Source organism: Limulus polyphemus, unplaced genomic scaffold, assembly GCF_000517525.1.
Source record: "Limulus polyphemus unplaced genomic scaffold, Limulus_polyphemus-2.1.2 Scaffold3524, whole genome shotgun sequence".
In the NCBI taxonomy this organism is placed as follows: domain Eukaryota; kingdom Metazoa; phylum Arthropoda; class Merostomata; order Xiphosura; family Limulidae; genus Limulus; species Limulus polyphemus.
The window spans coordinates 38,068-61,992 of record NW_013669134.1 but is presented as its reverse complement, the minus strand read 5'-3'; the positions used below and the strand labels follow the sequence as shown (position 1 = coordinate 61,992).

Below are 23,925 nucleotides of genomic sequence, written 5' to 3'. Positions count from 1 at the left end.
TCAGTGACGGTTCATGAAGGGCAAATTTTCCGTTTTGTTATTAAACATACAATATATACGCTTTTTTGATGGAGCTTATAACTGTCCATCAATTTAGGTTGGCAACAGACACGAACCAAATTATTCTATTGCTTTCCCACAGCGTCCCCTCGTTATTTCTCCGTAAAGGGCCGATAGAAGGTCCCCATGGAGGAGTCACTTGTTTTAATCATTCCCACCACTATATAGTGATATGTTGTCCGTCAGTCAGTCGGTCAGTGTACACAAAAATGACATCACATAAAGGGCGCTTAATGTTGAAATTTTTACTGTTGTGACGTCAGTAAAACGTGTGTATACCATGAATCACGAGAAGAATAATGCACCCTGTAGGCTACAACAAAGCATGAAATATGAACTTCAAAAGCAAAAAATAAAAATATTTATTACTCTTAATTTTGGTTTTATTTACTCTGAAACAGAACATGTTCGGGGACCCTGCAGAAGTACATCTGGTGCGTATTTGTGTTTTAACCAAATAATAAATAAAGAAAAGAAAACATATTTAGATCAAAACTACCAGTTTATTGCTAAAAATGTTATAACATTCTTCTCTCCTTTGTATTCGTGCGAAATTCATTGCTTAATAACTATGAGAAGGAGAATGATGACCATATTTACGGGTATATTTCCCATACTTTAACATATATATTTTACAACTGTGGATCTTAGGGGGAAAAATACATTTTATGTTTCACTGAAGGGTAAATGAACCTTTTATGTTTGGCAACTTTTACTGATATATCGAATTGCGACATTTTTCTGGAGTGTTCCTCAATAGTAAAAAGAATCTCATTAGAAACAACTTCCTGTTTGACTTTTACCTTTTGCCGGACATGAACCCGAGAGAAAGTTTAACAGGTTAATAACCGCAGCAGTGACCGAAGACTTTTCATAGCGTAAGAAAAGGGTTGATACAAGGGTAACGAGCAAAACAAGTTTATTTTGGTGACTTCCAGGAGCAGTCTGAGGATTAAAAAAGTAAAAAAAACGAATTCTTCGTCTTTATAAGCTTCCAGCGCATAGCATGTGATTGATGGAAAGCTTTGTGGGTTGTAGAAACGAAGGGAGAACATCGATACTGCCAACAACATTTTCAACTCTTTATAAACTAGGCCTTACCTTAAGTTAGGTCTGAATTATCCTTACGTTACTTTTGAATTACTTTAAACGATAGCTAGCTGGTCAGTACAGTCTAAAAGTTTGAAGATGAACCTGTTTAAAGAGTATAGCATCACTATTGTGCTTTTACTCATATCTCAAGTATGGGGTCACGGTCGAATGATCTTGCCCCCTGCACGTAATATGTTATGGAGACACGGTCACGATGTACCAGAAAATCATAATGACACAGCAGTTTACTGTGGAGGACTCAAGGTAAGGAACATCTCTTGGTTTATATATATCAATATTTGAATTTCTAAAGATGCGTGAATCACACTTTTAGAACCTAAAGAAAATCAAATCCTGGTCTTCATGTTATCTCAGAACACAATGCTAATTTGTTTCTTTTTTTATGTTTCATATTGGTAGGGAAGGAGGTTTTGTGGAAATATATTTAGTATGAAGCTAGTATATTATTTATTACTGGTAAAGTTACAAAATACTTTCTCTCTTTGAATTATTTTACTGTCAGGACTTTTAAATCTTAAGATAAATTGTTTGTTTGTTTTTAATTATGCACAAAGCTACACAAGGGCTATCTGTGCTCTGCCCACCACGGGTATCGAAACCCGGTTTCTAGCGTTGTAAATCCGCAGACATACCGCTGTGCCACTGGGGGGCACTTAAGATAAAAGAAAGTTCTAGTTATATTATGGTCTATTCAAAAATATACACTGCTGCCATCTATCCCAGCAGATATGGTAATATATACTTCTTCTATCTAACCTAGCGGCTATGTGGGTTTACATTGCTACCATCTAACTCAGCTGATATGGTAATATACGCTTCTTCTATCTAACCTAACGGCTGTGGGGATTTCTACGTTTACATTGCCTACCTGGTGAATAAAATAGATTTATAATGCTTATAATTTTCCACTTTTCTTCAGTTTATATTTTTGTTAACAAACATTATAATAAAAAATGTTCGTTGTGGTAAACGAAATAATAATTTGATCTAAGTAAGAGTGTTTTTTCCTTCCCGATTTGTAAAAAAAATCCTTACGCGATAGAAAAAAAATGAATATTATTTTCGAAATCTGCGTAGCTGAATTATGGAAAATCCGTTATCAAAACCAAAACAACTTTTATGAAGTTTAAATTCGCAGGTCTGTGTTATCTATACTACAACAATTTTTGGTGTTGTAACTAGACACCACGAAGACTACAGTATAGAAAACACCATATTTAAAGATGAAAACACTGAGTGAAAATAACTCCAAGTTAAGTGAAGTCACTATAAAGTAAAATATACGAATACTGTGAAATCTAAGTTATTATTGAATTTCACTAAACTCAATTCACCTTAAGGCTCAAATTCCTTCGAAAATGGAAACTAGCAGACTTCGCGGTAATGCATGCAGTTCACTTGTGATGATCAATGAGTGCAAATAAAAGTGAGAGTGTGCGTATCTCGCAAACAGTTCAAATCAAATAACGAAACACAGAAGAAACTAAAATGACTCTACTGAATACTCAAGGAAAGTGAAGAACGCTTAGAATCATTATGTAAGAGCTATAAGATTTCACAATGAAAGATTAAAAAAAAACAACTAAAAACTGTATACAAATCTAATGGAAAAACTTTTAAAGTATTCGCTACTTTAAACAAAAGAAATATCAGAAGAATTCTGCGAGGCCTCTGCTGAACAAATCAAAGAAGCAGAAAAACACGAAATCTCAATTCCCTAGAAAGAGCATGAACATAAATATGCCAATTAACAAAATATGCTAATTAACAATTAGCAAAAGGTAGTAAGTTACTTACTTCATCGAAAAATGAAACTACGAATAACACCATAATTTAAAAAAGTCACTTTTTTGAGCTAAAAGGTTTGTTTGTTTTTAATTATGCACAAAGCTACACAAGGGCTATCTGTGCTCTGCCCACCACGGGTATCGAAACCCGGTTTCTAGCGTTGTAAGTCCGCAGACATACCGCTGTGCCACTGGGGGGCGAGTTAAAAGGATGGATAACATATAGTAATTTCCCGTACTAATAGTGCTGGAGTGCAGGATATAGCGAGAATCGATGAATACTATTCAGAACAAACAAATGGTGCCTTCATTTGAGAAGAAGACTTAACTTGCTGATCAATAATAAAGTAATAAATACTGAACACCTTCTGAGAAACACTCTGGACCATGGAAAAACTTTCATGAATAAGTCTTATGACTCTCATTGCGTTTTTTTGTGAATTTTGTTCCTCTAAAGCAAATAGTTTGTAAGAAATAATTTTTCTTTGTTATCACCCCGTACTTTCAGCACTCATGTCTAACGAGTAAACACTGTTTTTTTTTTGGTTCATTGTAGTCCGAAGATGTATATGATACAGCTATAAATGTATAAGGGTTATGATATTCTGTTGATCGAAATATCGCAGAAAATAAAACTGGAAAATCTAGGAGCAAGCTGGGTTCGAGACCTAAATTTACTACCATCTCTACCAGGGCCAAATTAAAGGGAGGAGCAAATGAGTGTATTTGCCCTGAACCTTCTACATCAAAGCCCCCCTTTCCCCTTCAACTAAGAGAAAAATAATGAAAAACTAGATGACGTTGTTTTGTTATTGTTTGAATGCAAAGATGCACAATGAGCTATCTGCACTCTGTCCACCTCGGAGAATCGAACCGTAGACATTTCCCTGACCTACCAGGGGACAACTGGATGTCTCATTGAAAAACAGACAAACATACATTTGCAACTGTTTCACTATTACAATAGTAATTTTAGTCGTTTTATATAAACCTTTTATTTTATAACTTTTCATCAACATGATCTTAATATTTGCACGGCCATTTAACAAAACATTCATTGTCATTCTTTATATTTATTATCAATATTAGAATTATTATTTGTATATTATACACTCATCGCTTGTGTTTGTGTAATGCTCAAACTTTGGTCAATAAATAGTATTTGACTTATTTATGAAATTCAGTTCTGAGAAGCCCCCTTCAAAATTTGTCCTGGGCACCAAACCCTCAACCTGATCAGCCGTAGTTTTAGCGAAAGAGTAAAGCCGCTATTTTTGTAAGAGTCCCACAGAAACCATGAAGGTTACTCAACGAAGAGATAGAATATTCAAGACTAGCCTGAAATTCCAAAGGTATCCGAACTTTATGGGATTACGGCCGAAAATATCGTTAACAGCGACAGTGTCCATCTGATGTTTAAAGAATGCAGGTTGGCCCTGTGATGGAGCTTTATATTTCGGAGCTGGCAGGCAGGGTTCGAATCCGTGCGATACCACAAAATATTCCCCGTACTTTAAGCTGTGTGTGCGTTATAGGAATGACAGTCAATCCCTTAGCATGGATAGTGGGTTGTAGGATGCTGATTAACTGGCAACCTTCCCTCCGGTCAGTAGTTCAAAATTAGGGGCAGTAGCAGATAAACTTAGAAGTTTTGTCATAAACACAAAATACAAACACAAATTATTCTAAATAACCAACAAGATCGACTGTTAATGACTTGATATTAGTTCAGTTTGCCTGCCTCCGAGTTGTTCATTTCGTTATATGTGAGTTTCATAAGATATACACCTGTTATTATATATATATATATATTTATTTCAGAAACAATGGTCCAGCAACGTTGCCGGCCGTTGCGGTGAATGTGGTGACCCTTGGGAAGAGGATCGACCACGTGATCACGAGACTGGTGGAAAATATGCTAAGAATATTATCGTCGGTCGCTACAAAGTCGGGAAAGACATTGACGTCACTATAGATCTAACATCGAACCATCTTGGATGGTTCCAGTTTTCCCTGTGTCCTCGGAACGACAAGGAAGACAAAGAAACCAATGAATGTTTTGATAAACATATCCTGGAGCTTTCTGATGGATCTGGAACAATTTTCCATATTCCTACGAACAAGTCCGAGCTCCAGTTTACCAGGGTTAAACTTCCCGAGAACGTGAGCTGTAACTATTGCGTTATCCGGTGGCACTGGTTTTCAGGTAAGTTATTCGAGAATGTTTAACTGCAGAGGAGCCTGCACGAAATTGGAAAACTGTTTTTATGGACTGTACCCGCCTGTTAAGGACTAGCAGTTTTTAAACTTGTCCTCAACGTAACAGGAAAATGCAGTCAATAAAAGTTTTAAATCAAGATAAGTTTTCTGCGAAAAAATATATTTCTCTGGCCCATGGTGTGAGAAGATCAGCGTGCAAAGCGTGGTAATGATGCTACGGGGGGGAGCATATATCCCCCCAAATAGTGAAAAAGCAAAAAGATATCATATTTACATAAAATCCACAAACATCCAATGAAAAGTTAACTAATCATCATCAAACTACTGTACTATCTACATGCGGAATAGCTATTTATATTACTAATTTAAATAACTCTGTACAACAATAGTATATCAGCCAATTCAATCATTTGCTATCATATATGTACATGTATGTACAACTGAAATAACATGATAGCGTGCTCCATTCTTCCGAGTTACTTTTCCATAAATAACTTACATAAAGTTTCAAATATGTGTCATAATGATTATGTATTAAAGTTAGAGTATTCAGTCTTTCTTTAGCTTGTGTTCACCTCAGGTAATTATTAAACTGACAGAGAGCAGATGCCGAACGTTCATATGAACATGAACTTAGCGACAGTGTGGCAAAGAGTTTAAGTAACATAAAAATATTCGGTACACTGAAGCTTTGGATACAACTATGATAACCAGCAGCGTATTGAACATTTGTACATACGTTTAAATTGTATTATTATATATTTGTTAAAACAAGTGGACTGTGTTGCTGTTTATTTATTGTTGAAATTTATCGCCAATAACAGATTTCAAAACTAATTTTATTAATTTTATAAACACTTCTTTAGAAAATCTATTTCAGTTTTCTTTATTATAAACAAGATTAACAATTAAACTAAATGTTTTATCCTGACGTGTATTTGTAAACAATGATTCGATATCAAAGCTAGTACAATAAGTAGTATACTAAAAAGTTAATTTTTGTATTTATTTACAAAACTGATAACTGATAAATATATTAATATTTAAAAACTTGTCCCCCCCCCGGTGGGTCAGCAGTAAATCTGAGGGTTTATAACGCTAAAAATCGAGCTTTGATACCCGCGATGGACCATTGTGTAGCTTTACGCTTAAAAATAAACAAAAATGTGTTAAATATAAAGAAAGAAGATTTAATAAATAATGACGAATATCAGTTATTAAGAACAATAGGATCACAAACAGGTACTTTATATGGGTTACCTAAAGTATAGCCCCCATTGGCACAGCGGAAAGTTGGAGGGCTTATAACGCTGGTTTCGATACCCGTGGTGAGCACAGCATAGATAGCCCTCTGTATAGCTTTGCGCTTAACAACAACCAACCAGACAAACCAATGTGCATAAAAAAGAATGTTCGATAAAACCGATTGTATTTAATATTGGTACAAGTAATCACGAATTGGCAGGTTTTCTCGTGAAATATATTGAGTCATTCAGTATTATTGAACATACTCTTACAGATATTTTGTGTTTTCAAATAAATACAAAATCTAAATTTTTAGAACACTGTTTACTGTGCTAGCGTTGATATTGAATTACTACTTGCAACGCTTAATTTAGTTATCTTGTTTATAATAATGAAAACCAGAATGGATTTCAAAGCTTGTTTTGTATAATAAGGATTTAATATATTCAATGTTTTACTTATCAGTGAGCTGGACAGATAGACGAGCGTTTTTAATCATATAAAGGACAAACTAAATTGAACTTTGAAACCAGTCCTACGACATAAGGTTAGCTTTATCAGTTTTTGAAACCTGTCCTGCGACGTAAGGTTGACTTTATCAGTTATTTCCGTCAGAAGCCTAATTCTATGTAAATAAAAAACTTGAGTCGTTGAACTTAAATTTATCTTTTTTACTACGCATGATCTGTTTGTTTTTGACAGGTAACAGGATTGGCCCGTGTGATGATGGAGAGGAACGACTCGGCTGTGGTCCGCAAGAAACCTACCGCAACTGCGCTGACATAGCTATTGAGTGGTAAAAAAAAAACTTTGTGTACGACCATTCCTGATAGCACAGCTTGTAATGGGGAGCGCTAGATTTCGCTATGTTTGTAAACACAAGAATAACTACTCCAGCAACTTCACGTTACCTGAGGCTCCAGAGTATGTTTGGTGATATCTACGTAGACCAGTTCAATTTCATAAATTCTTAACGCTCTTAACATCAATCTTAATAATTTAAAATGAACAAACAAAAATACTTCAGAGTTTAAGGCTTTGACATTTTCCAGGCTTTTAGAAAAGAAATCGCGTAGTCATGAATGAATTATGGATAATGACATTTTTTTTTATAATTATTACAAAAAAAACAAAAAACAATTCGGAATCTTCTAAACTTTGTCCAATCTTTCTTTGTTAAAACCAACTGCATAAAATGTTCTGAATATACCGAAGAGTCAAAACTTACGTCTCGATTTAAGTGCAAGAAAAGGAAGAGATTATCTCGTAGTTATCATTAGTTTTATTTAGTTTCCTATATATAATGAAAATATATTACCAAATTCACATTTCTTTTGGTTTTGTTTTACTCGTATCATACTCCATTAGCTTGGTTTAAAACTAACAAAAAATTCGATTTTTATACAAATGTTAATTCTGGTGAAGCCTACTTGCTGGTTTTATTTATTTATTTATTTTTTTACGATACAATAAAGTAAAAAGTTTTAAGAGCGTCCATGCATTAAATTAATCCCGGTTTTTACTAGTTTAAGCTGCTGAGATCTTGTCTAAACTTTATCGTTAATGCGTCCATGCATTAAATTAATCCCGGTTTTTACTAGTTTAAGCTGCTGAGAGCTTATCTAAACTTTATCGTTAATGCGTCCATGCATTAAATTAATCCCGGTTTTTACTAGTTTAAGCTGCTGAGATCTTATCTCTTATTAAGAAAGCAATGTATTTGGGTATGGAAGTAATTTATTTTGATCTAAGGTTGTCAATGGCAACATACAGTCATATACTAGTTAACTTTTCGAGTTAAATTCCTTGGTGGCTGATTGAAAGCATACTTGTTATTTCAGTCTATGACCATATCATACTCATATTTTTATACTTTTAATCTTTGAACAAGAATTTTTTTGTTTTGTGTTTTAGTTCTTTCGAGGCTGTGTTGGAATTGATTTCCTATGACGGCTTATTCCCTTTTATTTTTAATATTAAATGTTTGTAGGTGTCGCTATTTATGTTGCTGAAAAAATATGATTAAAAAGGAAGCACTTTTGTATAAGTTATGTACGAAGCTTATGTCAATAAATATTAATTACAATCTCTACTCCAGAAGTAAAAATAGGTTGATGTAGTTGAAATGGAATATGCCCATCTGATTACAAGGCCTTTTTTTTATTATCGTAAAATGGATTGTTTATCGTTCCCAGATGAAATTCTGTAGATGTGGGTGACTTATTTATTAGAGGGAATTTTAATAAACATTCTTCTTCCTCGCCCTATTTCAAAAGCCATTGCTAACAGAAAATGCGATCATGGTGTACACGTGCTTATTGAAAGGATCATTATCTAATTACTCCAACTAGGCCAAGCTGTTCATAGAGGTTGAGTGCATTACATCAAAACGGTTTTGGAGCTTCACAATGTCACTACCGTCTATGTCGCCACGTCTGATCCTGCAGCATAGTTCCCATTACAAAAATTCCATCGTTACCTGAAAGGTTTTAATGTCCAAAGAATTAAATTCTTTCTTGCCAGCTTTCCATAATCCATACAGCATAGTTTCTCAGTGTCCGTTTCAACAATTTGTTCATACAAAAGATACATAGAAAGTAAGTATTCCATAGTATGAATACCAATTTCATTCTGCAGCCGTTTGAGGTATACGACAGTTGAACGAGAACATTAACACCTCGTTATCAGTGAGAGACACAAGATAGAGTTTAGAAATTTTAAAAGACTATTTCTAATGGGGCAGAACCTTCGAATGGACGTTCTTCTCCCACACCATCCCGCTGGATACACCCCTGCACGTGACTTACTGATTTGCATATTCAAAATCGTTTCAATATAACGCACTCAACCATTTAAAACAGACATTCTTATCCATCTTCAAATGTAGACAAGGTATTACTATAAACAACAGAATAATGGAGAGGGGAGGAATCACTCCAAGAGGGCGTTCATAAAAATATGGATTGAGACGACTATATTTCAATTCTATTACCGACTTTTAAATCATCGAATCTGTCGTAACAATTGTATAATAGTTGGATTTCTAATTCAAAATTAAAACCAAAGTCCTTTAGTTTATTTTTGTGAAGGAGAAGATAGAAAAAATTAGTGCAACAAACTCTAGTACAGGAAGTTAATGGATGTTTAATATCCAATTTAATGCATTTGGGAAATATTATTTAATGCTATTTGTTCCCCGAAAAAAAAAATCTATTTGAACACTGCACTTGCAAGGAGTGAATCTTGACAACGTTCAGTTTATGTGTTGATGATTCAGTAAACTGAAAATATCAAATATGTAAATACACGCTAAAAAATATATTTCTTTAAAACATTGTATTAATTAGAAAAGAAATGTAGATCTGATTTACAAAACTGATAGAAACAACAACAAAGACTGGCTATTCCACTGCCACAAGTAATTTTCTAAACTATCTGTGACCTGCAAAACATTTGAAGTAGTTTACACTCCCTTCGCTTGAACTTTTCTTATTTTGTCATTTTCACGGACGCCGTTTAAGCTAAGCTTTTTTGAAGGCATCGTGTGTCAGATCGATAGATACTGATCTGTTTGAAGAAAGTTTACACAGTCAGACGAACAAACTCACATAAATCTACACTTACGTAACTTTATTCAATAAAACTACAAGTAAAGTAAACGATAAAGTAATGGTATTTATAATAGTGCACAGAGTATGAAACAGTCATGAGCGTTTATGTATGGCAGGTTTTTACCAGTTGAAAAACCCTCATAAAATGAAGAATAAAACTTATAGTAAAGAACACAAAAATAGCTAGAAGGTTTTTATAGTAGTCTATGAAACGAACCGAAGCTAAATTATTTCAAAATAAAGTAAATGTAAAGCTGGAATGAAGGCAAACTTAGCTGAATATGTAGAAACGTCTGAATGCCTGTTCACAAAATGATAAGGATATGGTTTTTGAACGAACTGCGCATGCGTATTTTAGACCTAAATAAATAGAGAAAAGCCCATAGAAATTAATTTAGTGTAATGTGAATTTTTTTTTTGGGAGGGGGGAATTACACGGGGTTAAGTGTTGTTTGTGTGAAATACTTTACAAATAAAAAAAGTAAAGTTAAAAATTGAAGTCAGCCGTCACATGATGATAACGACATTGTGCCATCGTGTACCATACTCCTTGCATTGAAAAGTTTGACTTGGCCAAAAACAGGTAATGTGATTCTGAATGGAAAAGCTAATATGAAATATGGATTCCTTAGACAAAGGCCTTCCTTACGATATGAGATTTGTAGCAGTTGGTTAAGAAATTTGCAAGAAAAGTTCCGGAGAGACTAACACAAGCACACTATTTATAAAGATTTTCATTTTGTACGAAGACAACAAAATTGTTTCATTGATTTTTCAAACAATCAAATATTATTTTTACTGAAAATTTTACTCAATAATAAATGCATACAATTTTACAATTATGTTCAAACATTTGGAAAGTAACTAACACAATTCATACCAATATATACATTTTAAATCAGAATAATTTCTTTCAATGTTATTTTATAAAATTACCACAATATTTTCCCGTGTTTACAAAATAACTTATTGTAATCTATAATAAAATTGCAAAGATTCATTTTTTCATAATTTATTTAGTAACATATACACAGACCCAAAGAAAACTGTTTAAAAATAAAATCGTTCATAACTTCACTAGAAGACTGGACACGTGATTAACAAAAATTAAACTACTCATTGATTGAATGCTGAACGGTGAAATTCCTGACATAAATTGCCTCCTCTCTTCAAACTTTGCTATATAACAAGATTAAAAACTATAGATAAATAGTTAATATATGAAATTTGACTATTCTCATTTTTAAACTTAAATCTGAATTATTATTGTAGCAAGTTGCATAGAAGAACAAATAAAAACGTTTTTATGACTGAGACACACACAAAAGTTTACATCTTGATGTACTATTAAATAAATGTATTTTAGTCTATGTGATGGGGAAGAGATCAAAAACTGTTTCAAGTGTATGTATTTAAAATAAATTTCCTACCTTAAACTAATAAACATCGCTATTCTATTTCTAAATATTACAAACTGTATTAGTTTGAATGCATTTAATTTCACGTGGCAGAAACAGCTTTTCAGTTTAGAAATATTACATTTTAGCATATTATAAGTTTAGACGTATTAGAGATCTTACCCATAGCTGTTAGAAAACTTCTGTCCAAAATCTAAAGATTATCACATAAGTATGTGTTTGGAGCATTTAAAAATACTACAAAATATCAAAGTCACAATTCATTAAAAAGAAGTGGAATGTTTCAACTAAATACTAAAATAATAACAGATAAAACTAATCTTATGTAATCACAGATTAAGCTCACTATAAATGACTATTTTTGAAAGTCTGAAAATTAAAGAAATTTCAAAAGTATGAATCAATCCTTGTTAAACAGTTCACTTCCAAAATATGGAACAATCCTTGTTAAACAGTTCACTTCCCAAACATGGAACAATCCTTGTTAAACAGACCACTTCCCAGATATGGAAAAATCCTTGTTAAACAGTCCACTTCCCAGATATGGAAAAATCCTTGTTAAACAGTCCACTTCCCAGATATGGAAAAATCCTTGTTAAACAGTCCACTTCCCAAAAAAGAAACAATCTTTGTTAAACAGTCCACTTCCCAAAGAAGAAACAATTCTTGTTAAACAGTCCACTTCCCAAAGAAGAAACAATCCTTGTTAAACAGTCCACTTCCCAAATATGGAACAATCCTTGTTAAACAGTTCACTTCCCAAATATGGAACAATCCTTGTTAAACAGTTCACTTCCCAAATATGGAACAATCCCTGTTAAACAGTTCACTTCCCAAATATGGAACAATCCCTGTTAAACAGTTCACTTCCCAAATATGGAACAATCCTTGTTAAACAGTTCACTTCCAAAATATGGAACAATCCTTGTTAAACAGTTCATTTCCAAAATATGGAACAATCCTTGTTAAACAGTTCACTTCCAAAATATGGAACAATTCTTATAAAATTAATGCTCGTGGGGTAAGTCTAATGGACCAACCCCATATTAGAGAAGTAATGTTGACTATAATTCCAAAATGGATCTTCACAAAATGTGGCAAGTTTTTAGTCAACAGTACAAACCTGTTGTACACAAAAAATTAGATGTGTTATTAAATATTTTGTACTTAAGACATGTCTGCGAAATGCTGAAGTCAGTCTGACAAGTTGGAGTGCAAGGTGATGCTCGTAAGAAGAATAAAAATACTTTTGTCCATTATACAGTTTTTAATTGCATTTACATAGCCTCTTGGACCTCCTAAGTGCACATCTAAAAGTATATTGTATCTGATAATTTCTCAACTCTAATATGAACTGTCACAAAATCAGTTAAGTAGAGTAACATGGAATGTTGATAATCTTGACATCAAATGCATAATACCATGTTGAATGGCACTCTGTTCTAGGTTGTATACATAAGGTTAAACAGTGCACTTCCCAAATATGGCACAATCCTTATTAAATAGTTCATTTCCCCCCAAAAAATCTAACAAAACTACAACCCAAAAGCAAACAAATAAATGTCAATAAATTTCCACCAGAAATTAATGCATTAACCTTGTTTAAAATCACACTTTTTTTAGACTAGTAGATATTCCTGCCTGTTTTGAATACTAGAAATCCATAAAGGCTAGTTTTAAACATAATTATATTGATTCTTAAATATTAGAAATAGTTGCATATTAATAAAAAGAATTCTATTAATAATAAATAAACATTACTGTAGTTTATGTTTCACTCGAATAATCTATTATTTTGTTGATTCAACAACAAAAAACTCAAGTAGCAGTGTTCTTGATGATGCAGCAAAAATAAGAAAGCAAATGATTAGACTGCAATACACATATATACTGAAAATACAAATCATAAAATTACTCATGTAAAATTGTTTAATTCATACAAATGAGTAGAAAATATTCAATATTGTCAATTAAATAATTTTCTTTAGATAATGATAAAAACCAAACTTTTACTGTAAGATCTAATGACATCACACACTTTTAAAATCATATATAAAAATAGAGGTACCATTCAATGGATAAGACTTCACATGTATCACTTCAAAACTATACAAATATATAAAATTATGTACAGATATAGAAATACATTTTAGCAATAAAATCTTTATACTGACAGGATTGTCACTACCACACTGTATCACTCAATGCTTGCTCACACTTGTTTATACCGTAACTTTTAATACGGTATATTCATGAATTTCACCAAAGAATAAGATATATGATGAACATTTGCTGCTGGAAAATCTGAATGATCAATCCTCCAACCAGCAGCAGAATTTTCGTTATTTTAACAATTGCACAAAGGAAAAAATATAATTCATTTTGTAACCTTAAAAACAAAGAATTACAAAGACAAAAGAAATGCACTAAATTAGACCTGTGCTACACAAGTAGTAACCTTTAGCCAAAAAATAAAGTGACTGTCAAACTGTGATTAAAAGAAACCTTTTGAAATAAGACATTTCCTAAATTTATATAAGATACTTCAAATAATATTTATCATCCAATATTTCCAATACTTTAACAAATTCATTCTGTGTCATATATACGAAACTGAAACAACATTTTCTTTAAAATTTTTAAAATTACAGTTTGAAAAACCAAAGCACTATAATTAATCTATATGTATAGAATTCACATTGATGGAAAAGTTACACAAGTTAAGATTATCAGACAATGAAGCTGTCATTAATCTCTATCATAAATATGTATCTTTAAAATGCAGTGAAAATGTACAGCTGGTAACAGTCTGTGTTGTGGGACGAACTAAAAACCCACAAAGCTTCTGGAGTTAAATATGAGTCATGATTTGCTGGACTTGATATTTACTTTGTTAAATATTCACGGCTGATCACGTTCTCTTTGTAGTTGTGATTTAAATTACACTACTTGTTGAAGGGGCAGAGCAAGGCTAGGCTTATAAAGAACACTAATGTGGTGGGATCTGTAGTTTGGTCCTTCTTCTTGTCCTGTCCGGCGTCGATAAAGACTTGCAGCTTTTAATTCAGCTGCCAAAGCATCAATGTAGTCACGTATCAGATGTGCTATCTGTGTAACCTAGTGAATAGTAAATTTTTAAGTTTTTAGAAAGTAATACATTTTCTTTTAACAGGTACAAGAAATATTGATGCTCTAAACAATTCTTTACTTCTTACAAAGTTTCCTAAACAATTTTCATGATAGTTATTACAAAACTTGTAGATTGCATTCTATGTTGACTGTGAAGAGTGAAAAATTTTCTGATGATTCAGATACATAGTTTACCTCATAAATACTTGTCAATATTAATAACAAAAAGTTCAAATCTCTATTTTGTTGCTTATGGAGAATAGATTTTATTTTTTTGTAACCATTTGTGTAGTTTCAGTCATAATAATACCATTGACAAATGCATTATAACATGCAAGTTGAAACTAAAACTGTGATTAGCTGCAAAACATCTTGTCTAATAACACCTGTATAAGACCATAAGAAAGTCTAAGAAACATTTCTAATATATTAAAAGAAATACACAAGATTTTAAAAACAAAATATTAGACAACTCATGTCTCTAGCTTTGAACACTATTTATTAGAAAGCAGTAATAAACCTAATAATGTCTGAAGTCAGAATCTCTCTCACTCTGATGATAAGTATTTAAATATGGAAAAGCAGGTATTTTTGGTATGTAAAAATGTAACACTAGATGGGAAAATAAAATAAAAACACGCCAAAAATTTTCCCAAATATATTTCAAAACATCTACACTGGTGAAAAAATGTACTGCATTACCCAATTTTTTCATTAATTTCTTTGGAATTATTGTATGTTTGAAGCCCTAATTCATATAGGTACAAATGATGATGCAATACTGTTTATTTATTACATCAGCAGCTTTATAGGCTGTTTGGGTATTGAATTAGCCATTTTTTGACTATAAGTAAAGGATCTTCCTGAGACTCAGTTCATAAGTCTACCTTCTATAACATGCATATGATACTATCATGGCCAAGGGATATGGGTTAACTCCATAGAAAAAAACAGTCATTGTTTCTTTAAGCAAAAAGAGACTTTTTAAAAGGCATATTGGTAGAAGAATTAAATTTAACCAGTCTATTGTGAGCTGCTGTGTGCAGCTATAGACAGACTTACTATGTGGAACGGTGGAAGGGAAGGAGTAGGAAGAAAGCATCTACAGCATCTGATGATTGTGTTCCAAAACACACGAGCCTGCAGAATCATTGAATGTCACCTCAAAAAGGAGCATGGCAGGAAACTTCAGGGGTCAGTGTCATCGCAAGCACCATCTGGTCTTGACTGTGTTAAGCCAGTATCCCAGCAAGACAGTCAGGCACTTTGTATGACATCAATGTGAAGAAGAGTTATCCAGAATGCTTGAATGCAACCATGAAGCATCCACAGGATCAGGTGATATGGGGATGCATCTCTGGCCAGGGTGTGGGATGCCCGCATTTGGTGAAAGGCACTGCCAATGTCAACAAGTAAATTAAGATCCTAGAGTCACAGTTAAAGTCTACAATTCAGGACCACTTTGGTGGAACTGACCAGTGCACATTCCAGGATGGCTCTATGCCACAGGGCTAAAAAGGTTGGTAATGTCCATGCACTCTATGCAGTAGATATGAAATAAAGAGGAAAGTTCACTCTATGTGCACTGAATAGACATCTTAGGTTTTATTTCATTACTTCAGGTGAAGGACTATCTTTGAAGGGAGATGATCAAGACACTTTGCTGGCCAAGCAACAGCCTAGATTTCAACCCTATAAAAAAAACTGCTGGAAGGTAATGGTAACAAAGTGCAACAAAAAAAAAAAGAGAAGCATCTTGGAACTACAGGAAGTCCTAATCCATGTGTGGCATCATGAACTCACCCTGCCTACATTCAACCCCTTGTGCACTCTATGTCACAGAGATATCAAGCAGTTATTAAGGTCAGAGGGGGCACAACCAAATATTAAAACAAGAAACAAACTCTGTGACCATTTTTTGTCAATTATGTTAGTGGCATTATCTTTAAATCTCGGCTTTCTTACTCAAAGAACATTTTTGTATTTGTTGATCACCTGCTGTAATATGTTTGTCACGACTGGTTTGTTAAGCAAGATGCATATACGCGTTTGAATGATTGAAATATGAATCAGCTTACACCATACAATGTCCATAACCATTTTACACTAGTTTTGACACTTCCACAATGCACAATCTCATAAAAAATGAAAAAAAAATTTTGTCATGCAATAATGTTTTCCACCACTATAATTAACTAATGTATAAATACTAGAACTTTAACCTATTAGCACTTAGCAAGCAGTTAAAAAAAATTAGAATTTATTATCCATATACAAAAGTGCAGTTTTCAGAACAAAAACTGGTTTGGAATTTTGTTTTATTTTGATAAAAAGTTACCCTGTAATTAGTTTTATTTTGTAAATTCGTGGCTAAAAGTCCAGAATTAAAATCATTAACATACTTGGTTAGTGGTGAAAATGTATCTCACTGTCTTGGATCCTCCAGAAACAACTATCATCAAGGAATTTAGTGATGGGCTGTAGTTGGTTATTACCTCATACTCGCAGGTGCAAAGAATATTCTGGAAGTACACAAAAGAAAAGATTTAATAAACATTTTGCAACAGGTGCTTACGATGTCAAGTTTTCTCAAAGAATCATGCTGTAAATATTGCAAACAGTCAGAGTAATACATTAAAACCAAAAGGCCACTTTCACAGTGTTAAAACAGGTATTAAGAGTAAATGCAATGGACAGGTTAGTGGAGTTTAAAAATCTTGCGAGAAGAACAGAACTGATTAGCAAGAAAAACACTTTCTCCGAGATATTTCAACTGGCCCATAGATCCTTAAAGAGTTTATGTTTTCAGTGATAATGAAATAAGCAACTACTAGAGAAGAACACTGAATCAAAATTTTATTCAATCTCTTTAAGATTTTAGTTTGGATATAGTGTACTTATTTTTATTTAATGATTATTGTTTTCATTAGAAAAACAGAATTCAGAGCCTTACTGTAAAATCTAAACAAGTTCTTAATAATTTGTTTCAAAATCCACAACAAAATATCACTACGTATACCCAGTATTAGCTTTAGAATGCATAATGACTTATAATAATTTCTAATAAAAACTTTGGTTTTAGTTAATTAACAAATAAACAATATACTCAAACTATAAGAAAGCTCTACTCACCCTAGTGTTTGGTTCTAGCAGGTGAACTCCTACTTGGTCAACAGCTAACCACAAATTCTTTGGCCACGAAGATGTGTAGGTTTGCTATGGTAATAGGCAGACAGAATGAACAATAGGATTGAAATTATGGTTCACATCAGTAAGATATATTAAAGAAAAAAGATATATGTTACATACTGTACAGGCCAGTAATAACAAAAGACAAACTAAGACAAGCATAGAAAAGCTGAATGCTCATTTGAAATTACAATTAAACAATACTGCTTATTTAAAATAATACTTTAACTAGTTGTGAAAGTTTATAAGAGAGAAAATATATTCTCTCAGAATCCAAGAGCTATGAATACAAATTCACAGTAATCAACAAATCCATATTTTTTATTTAACTTGGTTATAAGTTAAATACTTTGAATATTAATGCCTTCTTTACCTAAATGTTTAAATACTATTAAACTAATTTTAAACAAGTAAAGGTTCATTAAAGAAATAACTGCTGAAACAGAAAAAATATGTTTATTTATCAACTTACGATAACGTCAAAGATAGCAGCTTTATGAAGTGACCAGGACTGGACCAAAGATAGAAAAGCCTGTTTAGTAGCTTCACCATCCATTCCTGCAAGTATTTGATGCTGAGTTTCTACAGCATTGGTTGATACAGTATCCAGTAGCTTTGGAGGAAGACAACCAGCAATAAGCGATCTAGGAACAAAAGAAAATGTAATTCAGTGTGTTTTAAACAAGCTTAACTCAGTCTGATAAGCCTAAACATTGTATTCAAAATGCCTCAATATTCTAGTTATCTGTTAAGCAGGTTTTTTAATAGCATGGCAATTTCAAGTTATTTAAAAAAAAAAAAGATTATGAAGAAATATTCAAGAAAAAAAAAGAATTACCAGTGAAACAGATCAATTCAGATCTGTAAATGCACAAATCACTTTAAACATACATGCACAGATGGGAATAAAAGTGCACATTCCATGACCTTTATTATAGCTTCATTCAACATGGTATTATGTATTTTATGTCACATTTATCAACTAATAATTTTAATCTATATTGCTGATTTAGCAACAGTTCATGGTAGAGAAGAGTAAATACCAGATATAATGCACAGAAACACTGAAATAAAAAACTGTAGATATACATTTAGGTTATGCAAATGCAATAAGCAAAATGTACAACAGAAAAATAAAGGTATTTTTTATTCTTCACATAAACAACACTTTACACATATTTCGAGTACAAATACTTTTGTAACACATCTGATTTTTTGTATACAACAGATTTGTACATCTTACTAAAAGCTTGCCACATTTTCTATAATTACATGCAGTAAATTCAGAATTATAGTCAATATTCCTTCTCCAATCTGGGTTTGGTTCAATGGACCAACTTCATGCTCATTCATATAAAAATAAACATGGCGAGCACAAAAAAATTTAATCTTATTAACTTTAGGAAACTTCTGAACATCAGTTTTTGTCATCTAATATATCAATATTTTAATTTGGTTCTAATGAGTTGATAAACTCATATATTAATCTTGTTTTTGATTGAATAAAATTACTTGCACCCTCTGAAAAGCTGAACATGTTGTTTTTTTTTTTCCAAGTCTGAAATGAAGTCATAGTTGTATTCTTATACTTTTAATCTTTACAAAATTTTATTTTAATTGGCTTACAGTTGTGATGAAGTAGATATAAATCATCCACATGTGCAAACTAATTAACTTCAGAAAACGTTTTCCACACCTAATATCACTCTAATATTAAGAAAGTTTTATACTTTTCAGTAAATTTTTTTGTCTAGAAAACAACTGATAGAAACTGACCATAAAGTTTTAACATTCTGACAAATTGAATATTTATTACTTACTGAAGTCAGTAGTTCTCAAACATTTTAGATCCTGACCCTCCCCACATGTTTTGTGGTTGGTTATACAAGTATTTATTGTATTAAAGTTAAAATAGTCACGTTATTCATTACAATAATGAATTTTGTGGCAACTTTTCTCCTGAATCTTCTCCTCAGTTTAAAAACCACTGATTTAAGTCACTGCCAAATGTTGAAAATAAAAAGTATTGTACCTGTAATCAACATTTCCTTGCTGATGGTCACCAAAGTCCTGTTGTGCCTTGATTGCACACAACATTACCTATAAATATAGAAATAAAAGGTATAACCAAACGTTACAAACACAATATTTTCCCCTTCTGTATGGTAATACATGTATGTGTGTGTCTATATATATCAGAAATAATATAATAAAATTGAAACTAAACAATATGCCTCTATTATCATGATACTGGAGGCATAATTTTGAGTTCCAATTTTATTATATAGTTTGTGGTTTATATTAAGTTCATTATTGTATAAAGGGCTGATTTTAAACATTTTTATTTGTCACCTCCTGTAACAACTATAAAAAAAAAGATCAGTATGAGGAATCTTACAGCTTCCTGACTGGTGATGGGGAAACGGTTGTGTCTGATGCTGTGCATCACCTGATGATACAGAAGTTCTTTCTCAACAGGATCGGAAAGATCGATATAGGAATCCAACAACAAGTGTTTCTGTAAGAAACAGATGTTTCATGTAAACCTGTGCTGAAAGTTTTATCACTTTTTACATATATTAGTTAGCTAAATTTATAAACAGACAATAAAATGTACTATATTCCAATTTTAAAAGAGTAAATCTTTAATTAGCTCACAAATGTCCAAATAACATATTTCTCAAATTTCTAATAAACAAACAGATAATACAACTTACTACTATTTATATTGCTTTAAAATCCATTCAAATAATATATAAAATATGCTGAGATAATTATAAAAGCACAGTACCAATTATTTTGCTTAAATTACTTAAAGAACTGTAAAAATTTTGGCTTTATTTCTTAAGCTTAAACAGACAACAGTGTTATTAGTTTATTGCTGTTTCTCAGCCCTTAAAAGATGTTAGCCACCTACCTTAAACATTAAGCAAGACTTTTTACTGTTGCTTCCTTGTCCTCGCATTACTTTGTCCCACATGGACATTATATCAGCTAGTTTATCCTCATTACATAGGGCTCGTTCTAAAAAAAAATATATACAATTATAGTTTAAACTAATAACAAAATATTGGCCTCTGTTTCCTCTGTTAAGTTGATTAAAGTATATCCTTAGTCCATAGAAAATAAAGACCAGACAACACACTTTCATTGGTCACATAAAATTGTGAATTTGAGTGTTATCCTTTTCACATCTGTTGATATTACACAAATTTTGTGTTGAATCAACTTCCCCCACAATCAGAGATTTCATTTGAAACCTAGCATTAGTTAAAATACTTCCTTCAACATTTTTCTAATGTTTTATCAGTGACTACAAAACCAAACAAAAAGTAATATTATACAGTACCAGTGACATGAATTATAAAACACAAATAAAGTTCAAATTTAAAATTACTTTGTTTGATTACCTTCATAGTTAAAATAAATTGTTTTTTTTTTTACATAAGCACTGAAGTTCTTGTATCTAGCTTATGAAAGTACAAGTCACACTGATATCTAAGTTTAGAAAAGTATGATTGTCACACTGATATCCAAGTTTAGAAAAGTAGAAGTCATACTGGTATCTACTTAGTTTAAGAAAGAATCAGTAACACATTGGTATCTAAGTTTAGAAAAGTACAAATCATACTGATATCCAAGTTTAGAAAAGTAGAAGTCATACTGTATCTACCTAGTTTAAGAAAGGATCAGTAACACATTGGTATCTAAGTTTAGAAAAGTACAAATCATACTGATATCCAAGTTTAGAAAAGTAGAAGTCATACTGGTATCTACCTAGTTTAAGAAAGGATCAGTAACACATTGGTATCTAAGTTTAGAAAAGTACAAATCATACTGATATCCAAGTTTAGAAAAGTAGAAGTCATACTGGTATCTACTTAGTTTAAGAAAGAATCAGTAACACATTGGTATCTAAGTTTAGAAAAGTATGATTGTCACACTGATATCCAGTTTAGTAAAGTAGGAGTCATACCAGTATCTACCTAGTTTAAGAAAGGATCAGTAACACATTGGTATCCAACTTTAGAAAAGCATGATTGTCACACTGATATCCAGTTTAGTAAAGTAGGAGTCATACCAGTATCTACCTAGTTTAAGAAAGGATCAGTAACACATTGGTATCCAACTTTAGAAAAGCATGATTGTCACACTAATATCCAAATTTAGGGATACAAATGTGACTTTATTTTACTAAACTAGATATCAGTGTGACTTCTACTTTACTAAACTAGATACCAGTGTGACTTCTACTTTACTAAACTAGATACCAGTGTGACTCCTACTTTTCTAAACTCGATACCAGAGTGACTGCTCCTTTCCTGAACTTTGATACCAGTGTGACTCCTACTTTCCTAAACTGGATATCAGTGTGTGAATCATATTTTTCTAAACTTGGATATCAGTGTGTGAATCATACTTTTGACTCCTACTTTACTAAACCAAATACCACTATAATTCTTACTTTATTAAACTACGCTGGTATCTAGTTTAGTAAAGTAGAAGTCACACTGGTATCCAGGTTTAGGAAATGAGTGATACACTAGTATATAATTTTTGAGAAAGTAGCGGTCATATTGGAATCCAATTTAGGAAAGTACAAAGCAGAAGAATATTTACAAAAAGTTAAAATAAATGATATAGTTGACATTTAATTAATGAAGTAATTTTATGTAAAACAACCAACATTTTGAAAGATTGAGAAGAGATTACAGTTTATAAGTTTTGAAGTTGAAAGAGAAGAGAAAGCTATGTTTCTTCTTGTTTTTTTTTTCACTTTATTAAGTATTTGCAGAATCTTACCGTATCATTACCCTTACTTAGGCTTACTTATTTAGTAAGCTCTAAAGGTTTTGGGTAAATGTCATGAATAAAATGTGTTAAAAGAAAATAAATGAAGGTATAAAATGAATTTAGAGAAGCTTTAATAGATGACAAAAACTGTGGCTCGTGTCTCTGGTGTCATACTGTAAATTGCTCAAAGTCTGATAATATTCAGAGAAAAACTAATCTCACCTCCATTTCCCATGATGCCATAAAGGGCATAACCTTGTGCACCTTTTCTCAGGCCAATTTTGTTCTTAACTTTCTCTAAAACCTGAAAAAACAAAATCCCAAGTTCACAAAATTCTTATGCTGAAACTAGTGTTGGCACACAGCTTTGTTCTAAGTAAAAAAAAGTAATAATTGTTTAGTTAAGTCAACTCAGAAAAGTCAGCAAAAATGTTATCTAGTTACAAAATCTTTAATAAAATCTGTATATCACTTTGTAAGCTAATATTTGTATATCTAAAAAACATGCCTGCTTTACTGAAGCACATGGGTCAAAGTCAACTGTCTGGTGTTGACCATCAAGGAAGTACACATGAGCATGAATAGGCCTGCGACTAATGGTAAAGGTGACTTCTTCCGGAGAAGGAGGCCACTTCCTTCCACGCGTTTCCAATGTCCTCATTAGTGACTACAAAATCAAACATAGAAATAAACTGACAACCAGAGATTTACCAATACTGGTTTTAAAAGTTCAGGTTATAAAAGATGGTAGATACTTTTTTAACTGAAGATGTAAAACTGAATCTATTCCTGTCCATAAATTTGGTATTACACAACAAAGATTTGACTACATTATTTTAAACCATGGTTAACTTCAAGTAACAAAAGGCTTAGTTCCAAACTATTAGTCTATTTTGGAATTTGTATAACTTTACATGGTTTCTAACACTTGTATCTATATTAAACAGATCCATAGAATCATGTTTATTTATAGGTTTACTGCAACACTATGAAAAACTATAATCTTAGTCCTGTTATCCCTTCCACTACCTGTAGTAGAAAAATTTGTCTAGATTCTACACAATGATTTCTTGTTAAACTAATGTCTTACTTTATAAGCAAACTGTGCAAACTGGCCTTCTTCTGTAACATCATCAATAGTGCACTTCCGTAGGTGAGACTGAAGGTAACTTGAGATCTTATTGTTTGTTGGAAACACAACACTACATGCCAGAGACAGCAGCTGCCAGTGTCTCAGATTTCCACGGCTGCTGGGTTCTAAGATTTCCACAAAAAAATTTGTAATATGCAAACCAATACAAATGAAAACAGCAACCCGTATATAACGCTAATGTACTGGTTAATTTGACATTGTCCGTA

At 32.3% G+C, this 23,925-nt stretch overlaps 1 protein-coding gene and 1 pseudogene across 1 annotated transcript; one reads left to right on the top strand and one right to left on the bottom strand.

Annotated features, from left to right (window-relative positions):
- Positions 1-1,248: 1,248 nt before the first annotated feature.
- Positions 1,249-7,225, top strand: LOC106469519. Its single transcript, XM_013930017.1, has 3 exons — positions 1,249-1,416; positions 4,782-5,166; positions 7,128-7,225. Exons 1-3 carry the CDS (start codon positions 1,249-1,251, stop codon positions 7,223-7,225), a joined length of 651 nt encoding a protein of 216 aa, XP_013785471.1.
- Positions 7,226-10,034: 2,809 nt separating this feature from the next.
- Positions 10,035-23,925, bottom strand: part of LOC106469518 — a 48,073-nt pseudogene continuing 34,182 nt past the window's right edge.